The 20,520-nt window shown below is 37.7% G+C and overlaps 1 protein-coding gene across 6 annotated transcripts in view; it reads left to right on the top strand.

The window, feature by feature from the left end:
* PDE1C (phosphodiesterase 1C) overlaps positions 1 to 20,520 on the top strand; it is a 200,250-nt gene that overhangs the window by 120,650 nt on the left and 59,080 nt on the right. For all 6 annotated transcript variants that reach the window (XM_086844064.1, XM_023919566.2, XM_086844075.1 and 3 more), the window contains 6 exons: positions 5,159 to 5,272; positions 6,137 to 6,319; positions 8,558 to 8,624; positions 11,799 to 11,915; positions 13,858 to 13,998; positions 19,963 to 20,063. In XM_086844064.1, coding sequence (XP_086700190.1) covers positions 5,159 to 5,272; positions 6,137 to 6,319; positions 8,558 to 8,624; positions 11,799 to 11,915; positions 13,858 to 13,998; positions 19,963 to 20,063 — 723 coding nt within the window. The remainder of the gene's footprint in view (positions 1 to 5,158; positions 5,273 to 6,136; positions 6,320 to 8,557; positions 8,625 to 11,798; positions 11,916 to 13,857; positions 13,999 to 19,962; positions 20,064 to 20,520) is intronic.

Raw genomic sequence — 20,520 nt, forward strand, 5'->3', positions numbered from 1 at the left:
ACACACCCTAACCAGAGAAGACCTCTTAACCTTGTAAGGGACTCCCTTTTCTGCTGGCAATGATGTGAGCTGATACTTAATAACCTCCAGGTTCTAGCTATGTTTCCTCTTGATTACTGCAAAAATCATCCCTCTCCTTGCTGGAACTAGGAGCAAGTTTCAAGTCCCCTTCCATAAGCATGGACTTCTTCCCCTAGATCAGGTTTCTCAGAGCCCTATCCAGCTGCACTCTTGATGTTTTCAAGTATGGAGCATCCTCAACTTCTATGGACAACCTGTTACGATACCTCACTACCCTCACAATAAAGAATTTCCTCTGTACATCTAACCCAAATTTCCCCCTTTGAACCCATTACTCCTTGTTCTATCTCTAGAGTTCCTGATGAAGAGTCCCTCTCCAGCTTTTCTGTAGGTCCTCTTCAGAATGGAAGGATGCTATGAGGTCTCTATGCAGTCTCCTCCAGACAGAAAGCCCTGACTTTCTCAGCCTGTCTTCATATGGGAAGGACTCTAGCCCCCTTATTGTCTTTGTGGCCCTCCTCTGGACTTGTTCCAACAGTTCCATGTCCTTCTTATGTTGGGGGCACTAGATCTGTAAGCAGTATTCCAGGTTGTGTTTCACAAAAGCAGAGTTCAGGAAGAATCACTTCCCTTGACCTGCTGGCTGTGCTCCTTGTGATGCAGCCCAGGATTTGATTGGCTTTCTGGGCTGTGGCTCATGCTTCACTGCTGGCTCATGTTGAGTTTTCCATGACCTGTTACTGCCAAACCCTCCTTCACAGGACTTCTATCAATCACTTCTCTGCCCAACCATTAGGTGTTCCTGTGATTGCCCCTACACATATGTAGGACTTACACTTTGCTTTATTGAACTTCATGAAGTTTGCATTGGCCCACCTCTCAAGCCTGTAGAGGTCCTTCTGGATGGCATTATTCCTTCTCTTCATCATATTGACTGCCCTGCCACAGAGCTTGGTGTCATCAGTGAACTTGCTGAGGGTGCAATCTCACTGTCCATGGCCAGCAAACATGTTGAACCCATGTTCACTTGTTAAGATGCATTGTTCCTGAGATTGGAGGAAGAGATCCTTGAATATTAGCTAGCATTCTTGAACCCTTCTGCTGTCCAGGGCTTTACCACAGGGGACTCTATGACATAGGTCCCCAAAGATGCCAAAGTCTGGTCTTCTAAATCCAGGACACATGATCTTATTGCATACGGTTTTATTATATGTATCATATGTTATCTGTCTATTGTATATGAAATACATTTATTGACAGTTTATTTCAGGTACAGATTTTTAAACATGCAGATTAAAAATTGTTAAGTTGGTGTCCAATGTGTTATAATGGAGGCTGTTTTTTTTTATAAAAGGCAATAGTGGTTTGGAAAACGCTTAATTTTGGAAGATTTAATTTGTTGTCTTTGGATGTCATTGTCAACAAATTCAATGATTTTGTGTTTGAACAGCTTCCCCAAAAAACTGAATTCACAATAACGTCTCAGAAAGAACTGGTCTGCCAACAGGAGGACTTGCTTTGGAAAATATCAATTTGAAGACTGCTTGTTGTGAAAAAAGAATATAGCAGCCTTCCTTTCTCTCCCACATCTGAAATTTATCCTTTTCAGCTCTCACATTTATTCAGTGGAATGAGTCATCTCACCTCATCTTAGCCATCTGAAACCACACTGACCACCTAAGATAATCTCCTGGCTCATTTCTCTCACTAGTGGAGGAAGGCAGCCACATCAAAGAGGCAGTGCACCCCTTCGTGAGAAAGTATATGACAGGCAGGTGGTTTATCATTGATATCCATCTCCAGTGACTTCCATGAGCATCTGTGTACTTGATTTCTATAATCAGGTATATTTTGTGCTAGGTGAAGCAGCTGAATAAAAAAAAACAAACCCAAAACACGACCAATCCTTTTATCTACTTATATTTTCTTATTCAGTTCCCAAAGTTTGGAACCTGAGAATGGGGGAGCTGTTTGCATATTGGAGGAATGCATGTCCTTTAGAGTTTTCAGCAGCAGGAGAAGGATAATTTACGGGACCTGGTGCTGAGGAAGTGCCTAGGCTGTTGTTTTATTGAAAATCATTAAAGCAAAAGTTTGCTACAGTTTCAATAGGCAGGAAGGAATTTATAAATGGCAAGTGAAAACCTAAACTATTTAATTTCATTATAGTTGACTAATGTTGTCAAAAGTATATCAGAATCAAGGTGAGTTGAAGCAAGCTTTTTACCTTCCTGTGAAGGCCACTGAATTCAGCATTGTTGCACTTTCATGCTTCTAATAATAATAATAATAAAAAAATTGATTACTTAAAATTTTTCATGTTTGTATTTTTATTCAAAGGGAGAATGAAATTTCAGGAAACATGAAGAAGGCAAAGCAATTACTTGGGAAATTGCATATAAATTTTTTGATTAAAATACCAGTGTAGCAGTACTGTGTGTTTGCTCTTTGCAAACACATGTTTTTATTTTGTCTGAATGTTGTGGCTTGCATATTTTTGTATGCAAAAGTAGTATAGAATATATACAGAAGATAGCTCTCCAGCCTAATACAAATTCATTGGGTGACAGGCTATCAGTTACCCTGTTTTCAGTTTCATTTTGGGTATTACTACATGAGCTGGCTTTCTAGGTTGTGTCTTTTCCTAAGTGGTATATACATTATATACATATGCAGAGCCTTAGATTAAGATGTGGCAGACTGTGGAATGAATAATACCTGCTGACTCTTGTAAAAAGAGATGGTGAGCTTCTGGGTTACTTCCTGTGCATGCTGTACCTCTTCCACCAATCTTCTGTTGGAATGGTTTTCAGGGATTTGCTATGCAAACTGTGGAGACACCTCTCTGTCCAGCTGACTGAAACTACTGCACATGTTCATTACATGCATAACCACATGTAGTCTGCTCTGGATACTTTTGGACAGATCTATGTGGTTTACAGGATTTTTACAATCCAACAGGCAGACAGATATTGTTGCAGGGCATCGGTCACACCCTCTATGTGTTCATGCTTAGATAGTCTGCACATGCTGTGTAACTCTGATATGACTCTCAGAATACCAGATTTATCAAGTTTGTACAATTATAGTGAGATGGCAGATACATGTCTATTTCTGTGTAGGAATTCTTTGATACGTCTCACTGCTCCTCAAACTTAGTGAGAATTTCTGACCATTAATTATAGTGGTTTTCCAGAAATGAGCAAGGAATGTGCTGAAGATCAGAAGGCAGGGTTTTGTCTTTCAGTTCATCAGATGTTTACCTTCCAAACTTTAGGAGCAAGTCTTCATCTTTTTGTGTGTATATTGAAGCTGGCTTTTATGCAGTCAGGTCTACTTCTGATTAATATTTTGTTAATTTATAAAGTTTGTTGTTGATTTACTTTTTTTCTTTTAAGCTATTTGAGCTGGATCTCAAAGGAATGTTATCACAAATGAGTTGATCTTAGAGTTGACTACTAAAATCATTGACTGTTAACCCAGCACTGCCAAGCTCTCACTAAACCATGTTCCTAAGTTCTACAGGTGAATTTGGTTGAATTTCAAAATTATTTCAGCCACCTTGAAGCAGAATTTTTCAGCTAATTAATTTGCCTGGATTCCCTTCAGTACATTTAGGATTATTAAGAAAAACCAAACAACCAAATACATGTAATACATTAAAGGCAAACTATCACCAGGCTCTTATTTAATACAATTGATTGGGAGTAGCTGCTGTGACTCAATGAATCAGCAATAGTTAGAGATACTGGATGGTAAGACAAAGTGTAATTTTTTCATATGATGGTGTGAAGAACAACTGTACTTCTGTTTTTCTAAATGATTGATGTGCATAGTACTTTGCATAATCTTCTTAAATGAAGAATGTTGGTTCCATGAAGCAGTCATTACTCTCTGTGGTATTATTGAACACGAATTTTGAATGAGTTGCAGCATAAAGCTTCCAGATACTGATATAAATTAAATAAAAGTCAGGGAGAGCCAAAGGTCATATTATTTCTGTAATATTGACTCCTGTGGCTTGTGTACAATGTTTCTGGTAGCTAGTTGAGGGGTCATATCTACAGACTCCCCATACATGGAATGAAAAAACAAGGAGGCATATAAAGCAGTGCTTACTGTTTAGATGTGAAAGTAGTGAGTTCTGTTTAATATACATGGGATAATCTAAGGGTGGCTGCTAGATGCAATGAGAATCATGGTATTTCCTAACCTTGCATAGTATTCCTATAATAGTGTTTCTAAGTATTCTCTAGTACAGTTTTGCATACTTACATCAATCATTAGGAATAACAGTCATTTGTTAACAGATGCTATTCAAGAGATTCCTTATGACTGGATTGAAATTGTCCTCTCTTAGCTCCTCTGTTAAATTTCAAGTGATTTCTATTTTCACTTATTTCAGTTTTGAGTAGGGAGAGCTGATTAATGGAAGTGATTGTCCTGCCCTGCTCTGCATTGGTATGGCCTCACCTTGAGTACTGTGTGCAGTTTTATGCACCACAGTATAAGAAAGATATTAAACTATTAGAAAGTGTCCATAAGAGTGCCACAAATCTAGTGAAACTTCTGGAAGAGAAGCCTTATAAAGAGTGATTGAGACCACGTGATCTGTTCAGACTGGAGAAGAGTAGACTAAGAGGAGACCTTGTTGCAACCTTCAACAATCTCATGAGGGGAAGTGGAGGAGCAGATATTAATCACTCTCATGACTAGTGACAGGACTCAAGGAGTCTGAGTTCAGAAGCCTTTGAGCAGTGCTCTCAGGAATATGATGTGATTCTTGGGGTGTCCTGTGTAGGGTCAGGGGTTGGACTCAGTGATACTGATGGGTCCATTCCAACTCAGCATATTCTATCATATTCTATCTATAGCATATCTATTCTATCTATAAGATATCTATCATATTTTGTGATTGTATGATTCTGTAATAACTCATGGGCTCACATATTATCATTATAACTGATCTTTGAAAATTAATTTTTGTTTATTTTATGTATGTTGCTTCAAAAAACTTGTAGACTTCCAAAAGTTTTCACCTGTCAATGTGTATGCTAGGCCTCATACTGGGAACTGACACTCCCTCTCAACCTATTTTGCTTTATACTAACCATATTTTTGCTTTCTTTTTCTTTAGATTGCGGTCTTTGGTAAATCAGTTAGAGAGAGGGGAAGCTTCAGTTGTAGATCTAAAGAAGAATTTGGAATATGCGGCGACTGTTCTTGAGTCAGTATACATTTGTGAAACCAGGTGAGCTAACTACTGACATCAACACTCTTATATCTAGCACCAGTTGTCATTTACATGTCAATTGTGAAAGTCGGTTGAATCAAGATTTATTACTCATAGATAATATTGTTTTAATCATTAGAATATTGTATTCTGTGTAGAACAGATCTTCAATCCTTCATTTAAATGCTTCTTTAAGTTTCCTGGGACAGGGAAGGAGATCAAAACCAATCATAAAAGTAATATATTTTTTCTCAGAGAAATGTTTTCATAGTAATCGTGTCCTACTTTTTCTGACAGCTTCTAAATTTCTACTCAATTATTTATAATAAATAATGTTAAATTTTTCACTTGTATTATGTCTTTTAAATGAAAGAAAAAATTACCCATGACAGAGGTAGACTGGTAAGACATTGCAGAAGAGTTCACCTTGTTGGTTACATGCCATTTACCCAGTGATAAATGCACTTGTAGAGTCAACACAGATGACAAGAACTGAAGAGGAGAGAACTGTAAGTCACTAATTCACAAGCTAGAAATTCATTCCTAGAAATGACCATAAATTACCTCTGAAAGGCAGAAAGTTCAGAAATATTGATGAGCTGAAGATGCAAAGTCAATAGATGATCATACAGTTGTGCTTCAGAGGACTGATAATTCTTGTTTCTCAGTCTAGTAGTGAGTTTCACAATCTGAAATGTAAGTACATAAGAGAATAAACAAACAGTTGAAAACTTGTACTGTTGTGTTTTATTAGGGCTAATGAATCAAAGACTTTTAACAGTCTGCTTTAATTAGAATATATGTGAGTTTCTTTTTTTGTTAATAATGTTGTAGTGCTCTCTAAGGAAATCTGTTTACCCTTCTGTTTCCTCATCCTTCTAGACGTTTACTGGACACAGAAGATGAACTCAGTGATATCCAGTCTGACTCTGTGCCCTCAGAGGTCCGTGACTGGTTGGCTTCCACCTTCACACGGCAAATGGGGATGATGCTCAAAAGGACTGAGGAAAAACCCCGGTTCAGGAGTATTGTCCATGCAGTGCAAGCTGGGATATTTGTGGAAAGGTAAAGTGTCATGTAATTAATTTGTTCTAGTAACTACCCAGGTACTGCAGATTTCACCTGTAGTACGTGATGGCACAATGACAGGAGGTGGAGGAGGGCACCTTAGGCCAGAAGACCTCAGAGCAAAGCAGGTCAGACTCAGGGTCAGTAGAAGACTGAATGAAGAGCACTTTAATGTGCTTCTGTTAATGTTTCTACATAGATTTGGGTAACCCCTAACAACCTGGGATTTAGTAAACTGAAACAATACCTATTCCCCCGTTCTTACTGTAGTACAGATGTAATAGCACACTTGGTATAATTTTGATGGACAATATACATAGTCCTAGGTCAGAAGTGACAGCACTTAAAATTTGGACAGATCAAACTCTGCCTTGCTTCCATTTACCTTTGTGGTCTGGTATTTCTTATGAAGAAGTGCTAAGACACTTCATACAGGACAAAATCCTTTAGCATTTTAATACTGGAATGAACTATTGATCAAAATGGATGTGAAAAATTTTGGAGCTCAGGGAGGATTTCAAAAAAGCCATTGAGTCCTCTCAGCCTTCCCTCTTGTGATTTACATCACAACCTGTTGCTAAAACTGATTTTACTTTTTTAACCCTTTAAAACATTTATTAATTTCAATTTGGACTCACTTCTAATCTTATCTTTTCTTGTCAAGTAACCACTCTTCACTGACCTTCTTTGTTCAAGCAAGAAATAGGGCTGGCACATGTGAAACTGTCAGCATTTTTCAGACAGCCTGAGAGACAGCAGCTCTCAGATCTCTGGGAGTAATTTTGCAACAGCAAAATTCAAGTCATGAATGGAAGAGCAGAGCACCTTTCACTGTTCAACACAATTGCAGTGACAGCCTAATAGTCCTCTGTGCAGGAGGTTATAGATATCAGACGGTGGATCACAGTCCACACAGACACACAGAAGCCTCCTTTGTCATGACTATAGCCAATATTTTTATCTGTGCACCAAAGTTACTGTACATATGTTAAGACTGGCAGCAAATTGTAACAAGATTAAACCTCTAATTTCTCCTTGGGGCAGATTTCTCCAAGGTTTGACTGGCTATTTGTGAATTAACCCTTACTCTCAACATGTAAGTAAATGCAGAAAGCTGGCTCAGAAAGCTGCTTTCCAGCTGACCTGGAACACTGTGACATGAAGAAGGAAGTATTCAAATATAATATGGCACGGGAGGAGGGTTGTGACTTTCCTGAGCTAAGGGAAAGGGTTCTACTTCAATTTTCTCTTAAAAGAATGCTATGGAGCTTCTGACTAGAGAAAGGAAGGGACAAGAAATTCTGTGATTTCAGAATGGTTGAATGTAAGTCTCCAAAGGGGAATGACTTTTTTCAGTTCTGAGTGCAGAAGAAGACAAAGAAAAATGGAAGTGAAGGAAAACTTTGCACAGGATCATTTCAGGTGGGAGAAGAGAGCTTTCCATCATCATCTTTTAGTCCTAAAGTGCTTTAGGGCAAAAAAGGGTGGCGTGTGGAAAGACATTCTAGCTATGACAGATTTTCTGCATTCACCAAATCCTATTAAGCACAGTGTGTCCTGAAAACAACTAAAAACTTGTACATACTTGATAATCTGTTTAAAATATACTTTATAATCAAGTTTAAATTCTGGTACATTACATACTTTGTTTAGTATAGTTACAGATGTTGATTATTGCCTTGTTCTTTTTCTTTATTCCCTGAAACACACACATACACATGGTAAACACCCAAAAGGTTTTATACTAATCTTGAAAACATGCAGACAAAAGTAACAGCTGTATCACACTGGAGTTGATTCATTGCATACAAATGGTTTCTGAAGTACACTCAGAATTAGCTTGCATGTGGGCCAGCAAGGACTAAGGGAACTGAAAGGTCAGTACAGGTATGTATGGTGGAAAATGGGGAACATTTTGTTTAGTCGAGTGTAGCCTTTCCATCTGATGAAGACCTGGTGCTGGCAAATTCTTTGTCATGTTCAGCTCAGTAACCAAGCTATGAGATATTGGGCAATGTACAAGCTCAAATTAAAGTATAAAATAAAAACAAAATTGAGAATATGGGGCAAGTTAGGAACAAAATGGAAGGAAAAAAAGGTCCATATTCCAGTTAGGGTTTTCTAGGCTGAATCAGGTCTCCTGTAATGGTTGGTTGCTTTATGAGTTTTGTTGATTGTATGTTTTGTTTCACTTAATTCTATTTATGTGTTGCTTTATCTATTTCATCTTGGTAGAATGTACAGGCGTACTTCAAATATGGTCGGCTTGAGCTACCCACCAGCTGTAATTGGAGTGCTAAAGGTAATCCCAATAAAAAGATATTAAAGGGGGGTCTGCACAAAGCATCAAAATAATCCTGTGACATATAAGGGGGGTCTTACTACTTGGCCTTTCCTTCTCTCTGACATTCAGTTAGTTCACATTCATTAATCATTTAACTGGCCTAAGGGATTATCCTTTCAATAAAAGAAAGAATAAAGTTCAAGGCTGTGGCCATTTTCAGCTTGTGAAGATTGCAATTCTGTTCTAGATTACAGTGATTAAATTAAGATTTAGGAATCACTCACAACATCCCACAAGGAAGGAAGAATACAGAGACGGAAAGAAAAGGAGAAGGAAAAGGATCTGCTGCTGTGAGAGAAGAGAATTTCTTGCATTGTTCAGCTCAGGTCTTCAAAGTGACAGTTTATGAAAAATAAGTGATCAGTTTATGAAAATGGACCCTTCTGTGAGCTTTAAGGTTTCAGTGTGAAAATAATTAGTCAGAAGTAGTCTGAAAAATAAACAAAGCTTCAATCCATGGGCCAATTGCAAGATTCTTGACTTAGGCATGAATTATCAAGACTACAAACAGAAGTTAGTGACCAGCTGCCTACACAGCAGCTTTGCAGGTTACATGTTGCATGTGGTTCAACCACGCCATGCAGTGGTGAAAAAATGTGATAGAGTGGGGCGGCACACAGGGATATTAAGTGTAAAACTCATTAAGATATCTTGCAGCATTTCTCCACACTGGAAAGATTTACAGTTAGGGTATCCTTTTCATTTTGAATAGTAGAACAGATCATAAGATCTGGAGGAATTGCAAGAAGAATGATAAAACATGCTTTTCATATACAGAATCAAAGTGTCCACCCACACCGTTTTCCAACTGTGTGTTGACAAGTGCTAGCTTCACTCCTGCAAATGGGATGTAAATTCTTTGTTCTTTTGCAACTATACTCCATAGCCAGTTTATGAGGGAAGATATCTATAATGGTACCTCTTCTCCTGAGTTCCTCAGCAGTAACAAGACAGTGGAAGACTTATCACCTATTCTCAGCTGAATTAAGCTTTATTGAATTCCTCCCTTTTTTCTATGTCTTCAAATGATTAGGTTGTAAAAAGAACTGATCATGTTAGAATAAGTTAAACCAATTATTAAACAATGACCAAAGTCATTGACTAATTTTGCTCAGAGTGAAACCTGGGCACCTACCGGGTCACTCTACAATACTCTACCTACACTCTAGAATTATTTTTTTTTTCCAAAACTTTTTTGAGAACATGTCATTGTCTGGATGTTTTTGGGTTTGGTAATGGATTTGGTTGAAATGTGAGTTACTTTGAAGAAGTCAAAACAGGCTCCCTAGCAATGTGGAATGTCCCCTCACAGCACAAAAACTGATGGAGTTCAAGAAGCACATGGTATGACTCTTGGGGATGTCCTGTGAAGGACTAGGAGGTGGACTTGATGGTCCTATTGAGCCTTTTCCAACTCAGCATATTCTATGATTCTTTGAAGTCTTCTGTCTTAAAAATAATATTTAATCTTAAATTTCTCAATCCCATCTCCTCCATTGAAAATGGCATGTTTGGTGCTTGGTTCAGTCCAGTAAGGTCAATTAAAAAACCCTTACAGCTACCTGACTGCTTAGTGTGCTCTGTAAAATGACCTGATGATTTAAGCATGCAAAAGGCTGTAGAAGTATACCACACATATGTCTTCAGTAGTTCTGGGTTGCCATAATCAACATTCCCCTCAGAGTCATGCTAATAAGGACAAGAATTGAGATGAAATGAAGTCAAAACAAGCTTATTTTTGACTACAAATTCTTATTTTTTTCTGCTGTGGTAAAGAGGACATCTGACTTAATAACCCAAAGCAGTGGAATCACAGCTTTGTGACAGAGGTTGGTTTTAATAAAATAATGAAATACTGATGCTTCTGAAAAAAATTGCAGGCTGTAGTAGTACAAGTTCTAGATGTATTATCTGTCTAATTTCTTCAGTGGATGAAAAGTTTGGCTTTTTTTTTTAATTGAGTGCAGAGCCTCTCTCTCTCTATTTTATACTAATTTTTCTACTGCAGTAGTCTGTTGCCTTTCTGTATGACATGGTGTGAAGAATTAAGATTGATTGCCATGAAAAGGACAATCAGCCTTGTCTTTCATTTGAATAGTGACTATACAAACTATTCATACAGACTTGCTTACAGAGTACACTGTGGTGATCTGCTGTCCATCAGCCTAGTGCTAGAGACGGAACTTCGCATTAATTACTGCCGAAGGAGTTATGTGCTTTAGAATTTAATTTTTCAGCTTTTTTAATGCCCACACCATGACAGAAATATTTTCTAGGCTAGAAAATAAACAGGTAATGAACACAGAACCTGTAGTCACTTACAATGTCTGCAGTATAGACTTCTGCTTATCTGTGGCTACAGAAATGCCATACCTTGCAGTAACGTTGAGCAGAATAGCTTCTACCCCTGAATTTGCTTGTTGAATTATATAACAGGTCCCCAAGGTTAAGAAGGGACAGAAAGCTAGGAAACTGAGCATTTAGAGTTAGTGTTTCTCTTCATCTCTTGCTAGATAAAGAATGCTGTCGTCTCCCACAGCCTTCCCTATCATTTGAGATTTGAACTCAAACTTCTGTGAGAAGGTTAGACCCTCAACTTTACAGCTGAAAACTTTCCCTCCTTGATCTCTTGACTGACCAGCCTGCAGCACTAGTATGTCATTTACAGCTGTCTGTAACTTTCCCAACTGGAATTAGTTATTTATTCTTCTGTTATAAAGACTGGATTTTTATATAATTATTAGCACTTAATGTATCATATCAGCCCAAACAGGACCATCTCAATGTCTCAGGTACTAAAGCCAACCAGGATTTTTATCTTTTAGGATTCATCCTTTGGTGATTAAATTCCACTGTAGAGAATTGCCATGTTTAGAATAAACAAACAGCACACATGTTCGTAATGGAAACTTGTTAAACACAAGTCACACAATACTAATAAGTATCCTGATATACTGTAAGTACATTGATGATTCTGCATTGGTTAGATGGATTATGAAGAATTTATTGAAAAATAAACTATACATTTATATCAGTACTGGAATTCTGAAATTGTGAGAGAAGGTCAAGAAATTGAAAGATCATGGTAAAAATGATGACCATATTAACTGTCTTTTCTACATACTCTTGCAGAATGTAGACAACTGGTCCTTTGATGTATTTGCACTAAATGATGCCAGTGGGGATCATGCACTGAAATTCATTTTCTATGAACTTCTCACACGCTATGATCTGATCAACCGTTTCAAGGTCAGTAGTTAGAAGATGGCTACCTTCATTCATCTTGAATTTTGTTCAGCTTCCTTCTCATTCTGCTTTTATCAATTACAAATGTAATTTTAGTGGTCTTTGAAGAATTTGTGAACACTGCACTTTCCCTAATAGGCAAGACCGGATGTGATTTAAGTAGTACTTTCAATTGCAGTAAGGCACCATGAACTAGGTGGGGTTCCAAATGAAATCCATGGGAAACACTGCATTGGATCCTCTGAGAATGATGGTGTCATTTTCCTGAACTTTATAGGACCCTCAAGCATGCAGGCACAAATGAGAACAAGAGAGTATGAAAGCAAATTCAAATTCATTCCAATCAGATTGGCCATCAGGCCAAAGGAGGTGATTCTACTCCTAACTTTGCTCTCATGAGACCCCATCTGGAATACTGCATCCAGGATATCCAGGTCTGGAACTCTCAGCACAGGAAAGACGCAGACCTGTTGGCACCATTGTAGAGGAGGGCCACAGAGATGATTGGAGGGCTGGAGCACCTTTCCTGTGAGAAAAGGCCAACAGAGTTAGTGTTGTTAAGCCTGGAGAAGAGAAGGTTCTGGGGATTGCCTATTGCAGCCTTTTGGTACCTGAAGGGGACCTATGAGAAAAAATGGGAGCACACTTTTTAGCGGGTTCTGTTACAGTAGGACAAGGGTTAATGATTATAAACTAAAAGAGCATAGATTAAGATTAGATATAAGGAAGATTTTCTTATGGTGAGAGTGGTGAAACACTGGAAAACTGGAAAAGGTTGCCCTGAGAGGTGGTAGGTGTCCCATCCCTGGAATAATTCAAAATCAGACAGGACTCTGAGAAACCTGGTATTGTTGAACATGTCCCTGTTCATTGCAGGGCCAGGCTGACTAGATGACTTTTAAAAGTCCTTCCTAGCCCAAACCATTCTATAATTTTATAGCTGCTACAGAGATTTCTTCCAACTTTGAAGAGGAAATATTGCCATCCAGTTCTTGACCACTGTCCCCACACAGATACTCTGTAGTCCCTTCCACTGTTGACATTTCCTTTTCCGAGGGGTTCCCACTCTGACTGGAAAGAGTTTAGAGATGTCTAGACCTCATAATTTATCAGGAACTTCCTATGCCTTATGAGGCATCAAGATGTCTGCACAGAACTGCATCCTCTGCTTATATGTACCTAAGAGGAGAAGACCAGTGATCTCTTATATGGAAACTTTAGTGTTTAATGTATTTCTTGTCTGAGCAGCTGAAACTGGAGAATTCACGTTGCCAGTTGCATGTGTTACCACCTGCATAGTCTCCTTTCTAGAAATCCCTTGAATTGCATTTTTTCAGATAATTTCAGTTACTCTTGGAGTCAGAAAAATGTGGCAATCCCATAGGACAGGCAGACTGGATTTTACTTTGCAAACCCAGAGGTCTGATAAATGATAGTCTTCTTAGAGTATCTAAGATTTGCTATATCATGTGCTTCATTATAAAATCTTAACTGTGAATAGTAAAGCAGAGATATATTCAAGTGGATTGTGAAGATAACAGGCAGTTGCTTGCAATCTATTTAGAAATATTTCTCCATGGCAATCAATCCACTGGTTGCTGTTACTTTTCATACTCTATGTGTGTTCCAGACAACATTTCGTAGTATACTTATTTATGTGTATTTATTTGTGGGAATGATTCACATGTAATGTAATTATGAATGGAAAAACCAGTTTGAAGTAGTAGCCTGAATTCACTCTTTCTCTTGAGTGACTGTTTCAGATATTAGCATTTTGTTTGTTTGGGAAGTACAGACAGCTCTTTGAGAACCTCTCATCAAAAAACTCTTGTCTCAATGCTAGCTATTAAAGCTTGTTTGTTTGTTTGTTTTCTTTCTTTTGCTCTCTTTTTTCTTTTATTCTTTTTTTCCCTTTCTTTCTTTAATTCTGTGCTGGTTTACTTAGATTCCCATTTCTGCCTTGGTGTCTTTTGTGGAAGCTCTGGAGGTTGGCTACAGTAAACACAAAAATCCTTATCACAACCTAATGCATGCTGCAGATGTCACACAGACAGTCCATTACCTCCTTTTCAAGACAGGAACAGTGGTAAGTAAAAGACTTGGCATCCTGTATATATAGTGAGTTTACAACAGTTTCTGCTTATTAATGAGATTTTGATTATCCACAGTAGAACCTCTTTATACTGTAGTCACAGTTTGATATGGCTGGGCTAATAAAAGTAAAAACTTTGGATTATTTAGGAACTGAGGGTAAGTGAAGTTGTTGATAACTCTTTTAACAGTGATCTAAAGAGGATGAATGAGAAACCCAAGCTTGGTTTTTCACTCTGCCACAGATCTTCTGTGTGAATCTGCCAACACACATTTGCTGGAATTCATTTCATCTAATATGAAGAATCATATTGTCTAAGCTTTCTTCTTAACTTAAGGTAGGGAGAGGGTACATCCAAATGATAATTCATTCCACTTATCTGAGCGTATCAAGTGCTGGTATCTGGAAATACAGATCTTCATCCACTTCTCTACAGCAAAATTATCTGGACTGGCTTGCACAGAAACCTACAGGACAGCTGAAGTGTGACAATAATGCCAGGAATGGATAGAGGGCTTAAAATACAAACTTAATGCACAATATGTTCCCACAGTGGTTCTCAAGACAAGCAAGAGAAATACATTTGAGGATGGACTAGAGAAATTGAAGGAAGATAGATTCCAGAGTGAAGATCAACCATTGCGGTTTGGATTCATCTGGAGGATCAGAAAGTTGCTGCTCCACACCGTTGGGAAGTTAATAAATAGCAGGGAAAGTTCAAAGTGTATTGGATACATATGTATTCATTCTCTTCTTCTTTCTCCTGGTTACCACTTCAGCCAGAGAAAGGAATGAAATTACCTTTAGTCTGATTCTGTGGAGAAGATCTTTTCCACACATTTTTTGCCTCACTTTTTCCATGCATCTAATTTGCCCTTGCTCTTGCATTGGCAGAAGTGTAGAGGCAAAGGTGATAGTGAAAGGAAGGTTGAAACTGTGAAAGGGAGGTTAATCTGTTAAATGTTTAGCAGTTATCTCCTGTTATACCTTGGCCATTTTCTCTGATTGCTCTGTATCTGGTAGTTGAATATGTGTAATTCTGTTCTATTGCACTTCATTTTGCTGAGGTCCTTTCACTAACCAGTGTGCAGTTCAAGGGTTGTGGAGCCTTTGTAGTGCAGAGCAGACACATGAAACCAGGTCAGCAGATGCTGAGGCTCTTGCTGCAGTTCAGGCCTTCTTGAACACTCCCCAGAGTGTTACAAACTGTATCTGGAACTGTTGAAAAAAAAGGGAAGGAAAAACCATGTGCCTCAGCCCAAACAAATTCCAACATTCTCATGCAATGAGCACCTTTAATCAGCTATACAAAATCACTATAAAAATTGTCTGTCAGCCTCACTTGTAGTGATATTTGTATGCTGATGATACCTTTTTCTGTGCAGCTCAATAAGAAACCCAAAAAAATACTGCCACCAGTGTTTACTGGTTGATGGAGTATAGGACAGAAAGGTATAGAATAACAGGGCATAGTGCGGCTCTTACTGGTCTTTTAGGCCAGTTTCAACAACTATAGAAATGCTCATGCTTGGGAACTATGTTTTGTGCATATAATCTGCATTTCTGCAGTTTTTTGATTGCCATGCAGGTGTTGCTTTCAATTCTGAAGCCAGAACTGGATGCTCTTCCCTGAGGAGTCACACACTCCACTGCCTCCTGTAAACATCCCAAGTCTCCTGTGTTGAAAGTAGATTGCATTGTGAATTGCAGTCACACTGCAATTAGAGCAGTAAATACTGCTGTTTATCAGAAGCAGATTTGGAAGGAGTCAGGTGCTGTCTGATTCAGACAGGCTAATTCTGATGGAAGTTGTGTCACTTGCTTCTGATTGTGCCTGAAGCAAAAAGGACTTAGGTCATAATTGCATCTAATACAGTTAAGATACTCAAAAACTCCTGTGAGATACTAAATTGGTCACTGTTGCTTTTAGGACCATTAGTTAATGAAAGTGCGCTGCAAGTTGTAGTCAGTAGGAACAGGTGCAATGTTGAGTAATGTGAATGGTATTCCAGTGGTGAGGAAATAGATTCCCCTTTCCTCCTCAAGCCATGGAAGAAGTGCAGTTTTCATGTGGGGGTGCTCTGCTCCAAAATTAAATTAAATTGGATTAAATTAATTAATTCAATTCAATTGAATTAAAACAGCTGCCTAAATATAGCTGATCTCCATCCTATGTATATTCAGAACTACCTTTACATCTTGCTGCTTTTTGCTATATTAGTCATTTAGCAGCAACTCAGATGTGAGTGAATGATGACTATTTCATTCTAGCCTGTGATGCAGCAGTGCTGAATGGGATTTCCAATTCTGTCTCAGAGTGCACTAAAGCAAGGAAAATGTTAAAAAAGAGCAGACCAGAAGGACATGAAAATACATGAATAAGCAATAGAGAAGTTGGGAATTTTTTTCCTCTGAGAGAGATAATGCAGTGGACTACAAAGAAATGAAAAACCAAACCCAAAATAGCCGCCCCCAAAAACCAAACTAAGTAAAGAAACACAGGGGCCCTTTCCCTCTTTTCATTTCTTTTCAGGATTTGCTCACATCATCTATCTTATCATTACTGTAGTATGTATAGTACTTAAATTGATCACTTCTACAATATTTATGTAAGCAGCTTGGACATGCTGGAACACAAGATTTTGGTTTGAGAAGTGTGTTAGGGCCAATAGGAAGAAGACCACTTGTGAAAAAAATATGTACAAAGATAAGAAAAAAACCCCTCATTTTTCTTGCTATCTATTAATTTGTAATGTGGAAAATTTGTTTCTTTCACATTTAAATTGTCTATATAGTTAAAATTTGTTCTAGTTTTAAAAATAAGAAACAGGTTTCTGGTTCACCTTTACATGGTTCATTTGCCTTTGTCATGCTCTCTCTTATTTATGAACTCTCTGAATAGTTTTGATCCATCCCTCTTTTTTTTTAATTTTATTTTCAATTAAATCTTCTTTCCCTCTCCTTTTGTAAAATTTCCTCAGTTTTCCTGTTATTTTTTCCCTCTGGATGATGCTTTGGAGTTAGTTAGTTATACTTTATTGTATGAACTACAGTAAAGTTTTTGGCTCTCTCATAGACAAAATGTTGAAAGAGAATTTGAAATTAATCTGATGTTTATCTCATAGAGGATTGGCATACAAACATGACATGCAAAAACACCTTCCAAGAGCTGACACACTTTTTGTTCATTTCATTCCTTCCATTATTAAATTCTGTTGTTCAGCTCTGATTATTACTTTATTTTGTATTGTTTTCTAATTAATCTTTATAACTGTTTGGAAATTCAACGATTTCTTTTTCAACATAGACAATGAAGAGAAAACTGTACTATTTAAGACTTCTTTCTCTGATACTGACAAGAATTACAGGAAACTATTTCCTGCAGAAGACCTGAAAAATTGTGAAAGTTCAGGTCTTCTGTCACATCTTTTAGTACTAACGGGATGCTTCACATTTACTGTATATTTTTGAATGGAAATCATGCTTTCTTGGCCATTATTTTTTTATTTCTGGAAGCCAGTACTTGGTATTTCATACATTTTACTCTCTACCATTTCTGAGCTCCTACCATCGTAAATGGTTTGATATGGTTTTATTCTGGATTGGTTTTATCAGCCCTTTAGAAATCAAACTCATTCACATTTCCTTGCTCTTTTTATCTTTTGTGACACTGTCCTGCTGTTCATGACAGCTTTGTTCTTTAAAAATTATATCCCTGTTTCCAAGGTGAAATCCACCACAAAGCAGTGAAATGTAAAGTAAGCAGTTTGATGGAGATTGCATCCATTCTCTGCTGGCTCTTTGCCATATTTTTTGTTTTCACTTGCAAGGTAGTGGCAGGAAAAAGGGGACTAAAATGTTCCAGTTAATTCAGTTGTGTTACTCACAAGCCTATTTTGACTTTGTTTTACTTACTCTGCTTTAGTTATTGCCAACAATTAACAGCTGTAATTCCAGTTTTATTCTGGGTAATCTTCCCAGAATGCTGTTACGATGCTTAATACTGCTAATACAAGATACTGCTAATAATAAGATCTAATACACCCTATTTGAAAACCTACCTTACCCAAAATTGTTCACCAAGTGATGCTTTGGTAAGGTGTGCAAGTCAGCACTTTTCCTTTATGTGCCTTAAGAGACAGGGTAGGAAACCTCAAACACTAAGGCTCATTGCCTTAGTTATGCTTTAAGACTTTGGACATGAGATCTTGCTAGCATGGGAATTGTTAGATGCTGTCAAGAGGGTCTGAAGTTGATGTATTGGACTAGTTGAATGTGTCCTGAATGAGTTCTGCATGCATAATATAGGCTTGCCCTGGCTGTTTCTGACCATTTGTGCCCTGATTTTTTCTATCATTTGCAGTCTCTCCTTTTAAAAAATGGCAGACCCCTGTTAAGAATGAAAGTCCAGATCTAGATATGCAGCCTAGAAACCCTAGTTCCATTTTTCCACCATTGCAGTTGCCAGAAGTTATTGCTTGAAACTTGAATTAATGTTCTTAATATTTTGGAAGTCATTCCTTTCTCACAAGTCACAGCTGGAAAAAAAATTGAACAGATTTCTCTGCCATCAGTGCTCTTCCATCATGTCCTGGATCAATTGTGTAGATATGAGAAAATAGTGAAGTTTCTGTTTCTGATCATTTCTTGCACTTCTCACTGTCCTTTCTCTCTTGCCATAAAAAACCCAAACAAACAAAGCAAAGCAAAACAAAACAGAAAAAAAAAGGAAAAAAAAATGGAAACAGCCCAAACCCAAGAACTACCTTGATTATGGTCAACAGAATTGTTCAAAATATCTCTGGGCTATATTTTCAAACTACATTTGTAATGTAAGGGGATCTTTAAAACTGAGGCTTGCTCCACTCTTCACTGGTTATGCAGAGATGACTGTGAAACACAGATAAAGAGGTAGACAGGTTGCTGTTTGCAGAGCCCTACTGTTACCTGTGCTTCCCTGCACATGTTTAATACCCTAGTGGTGGACCCTGAGCTATAGGAGATGTCTAGAATAGATTTTGGAAGCCTTAGTGCCTTTGCTGGACTTTGAATTAAAAAACAGTTTGTATGTGAAATACATTTGCAGCTTGACAGTGAGGTGTTGCAGAAGTATTTGGCAATCACTGTGGTAAAGGCTTTTTCTAAATGCAATACATTTAAGCATTTCATACAAATATTTACTGCATCCACAGTATCTAAAACCTTTGACTCCAAAGTGCTTGATGTTAACAACACTCCTTGTGGGCTACCAGAGGAAAACCAGACAATAAAATGATTTATTGACTCAGATAAAAATTATTCAAACCATCCAAATAATTTATGAATCTAAGGCAAAAGTGACTTTAGCATTGTAAAATAAAGCTTTGACTGGGAATTAGGAAAATCACAGAAATGTCAAAGCTTTCTCAAGTGCTTTTAAAAATGATATATAAATAACAAGATGTACATCTTTTGAGGTTGTTTTCCTTGTTCTCCTTATGATTCAGTGAATGACCAAGACTTTTAGTTTTCTGGAAAATAGTGACATTCTTCTGTATCTTTCCTGCTGCTCAGGAAAACTGAACTGAAAATACATACCCTGGTGGTATGTGTTTACCTGCATATATATTATCAAGTTTCTCTCCACCTTGAACCTTGATTTTTTGAGTTTTCCTTGTTTCTCTTCTTCAAATATTGCTCTTTTAGAAGGGCACATGTTTCCCCTTGCTCTGCCTTAAACCTTATTAGCTCCTGAAACAATTTTGCTGAAGTTCATTTTATTTAGATGAAGGTCCAGAATGAATACTGGTTGGCTTTTATGTATCAGCCAGAGAAGATTGCCTTAAAACAGCTGGCAGACTGCAGGGGAAAGGTAATGACATGCAACACTGACTATCAACAGAGAATAAATACTTACCTTAGAAGACAAAAGCCTGACAAAATGACAGTTTATCTGATTGTACTGTAATCTCTTTTCAGCACTGGCTGACAGAGCTGGAGATCTTCGCTATGATTTTCGCAGCTGCCATACATGACTATGAACACACTGGAACCACCAACAATTTTCATATCCAGACACGGTGAGGCCGCTGTAAATCATGACAAAGGGTCAGGAAATAGAGGGAGAAACCTTGGGAGAGTAACAGTACAGCAGCCTTAGAAAAGTGCAGGAATTTCTGCTTTCAAGTGTTACAGGAGGAAAGTTCACTTTCTTGGGTTACATTTAATTTTTTCTTGTTCAGATGTTTACAATAGAATGCATGTATTCTAAATTTCTGAGCATTGCTTCATATTAATAACCAGGAAAAAGAAAGTTTCAAAAATATTTCTATGTAAAGTTTTCAAAGACAAATGGCTGTATAGAGTGATGTATTTTGATGAAGTTTTGAAGGAGATACTGTCATTTTACAATTTGTTTCCTTGTTGAATTTGAAGAATCAAATATAATCAGCTTAAATCAGACATTCAACCATGTTTGCTGCATTCATCAGTGAACATGAATGCTACACATATTATTTTTACTTGTGTTGGAAACCA

Source organism: Cyanistes caeruleus, chromosome 1, assembly GCF_971803275.1.
Source record: "Cyanistes caeruleus chromosome 1, bCyaCae1.hap1.1, whole genome shotgun sequence".
Lineage (NCBI taxonomy): Eukaryota > Metazoa > Chordata > Aves > Passeriformes > Paridae > Cyanistes > Cyanistes caeruleus.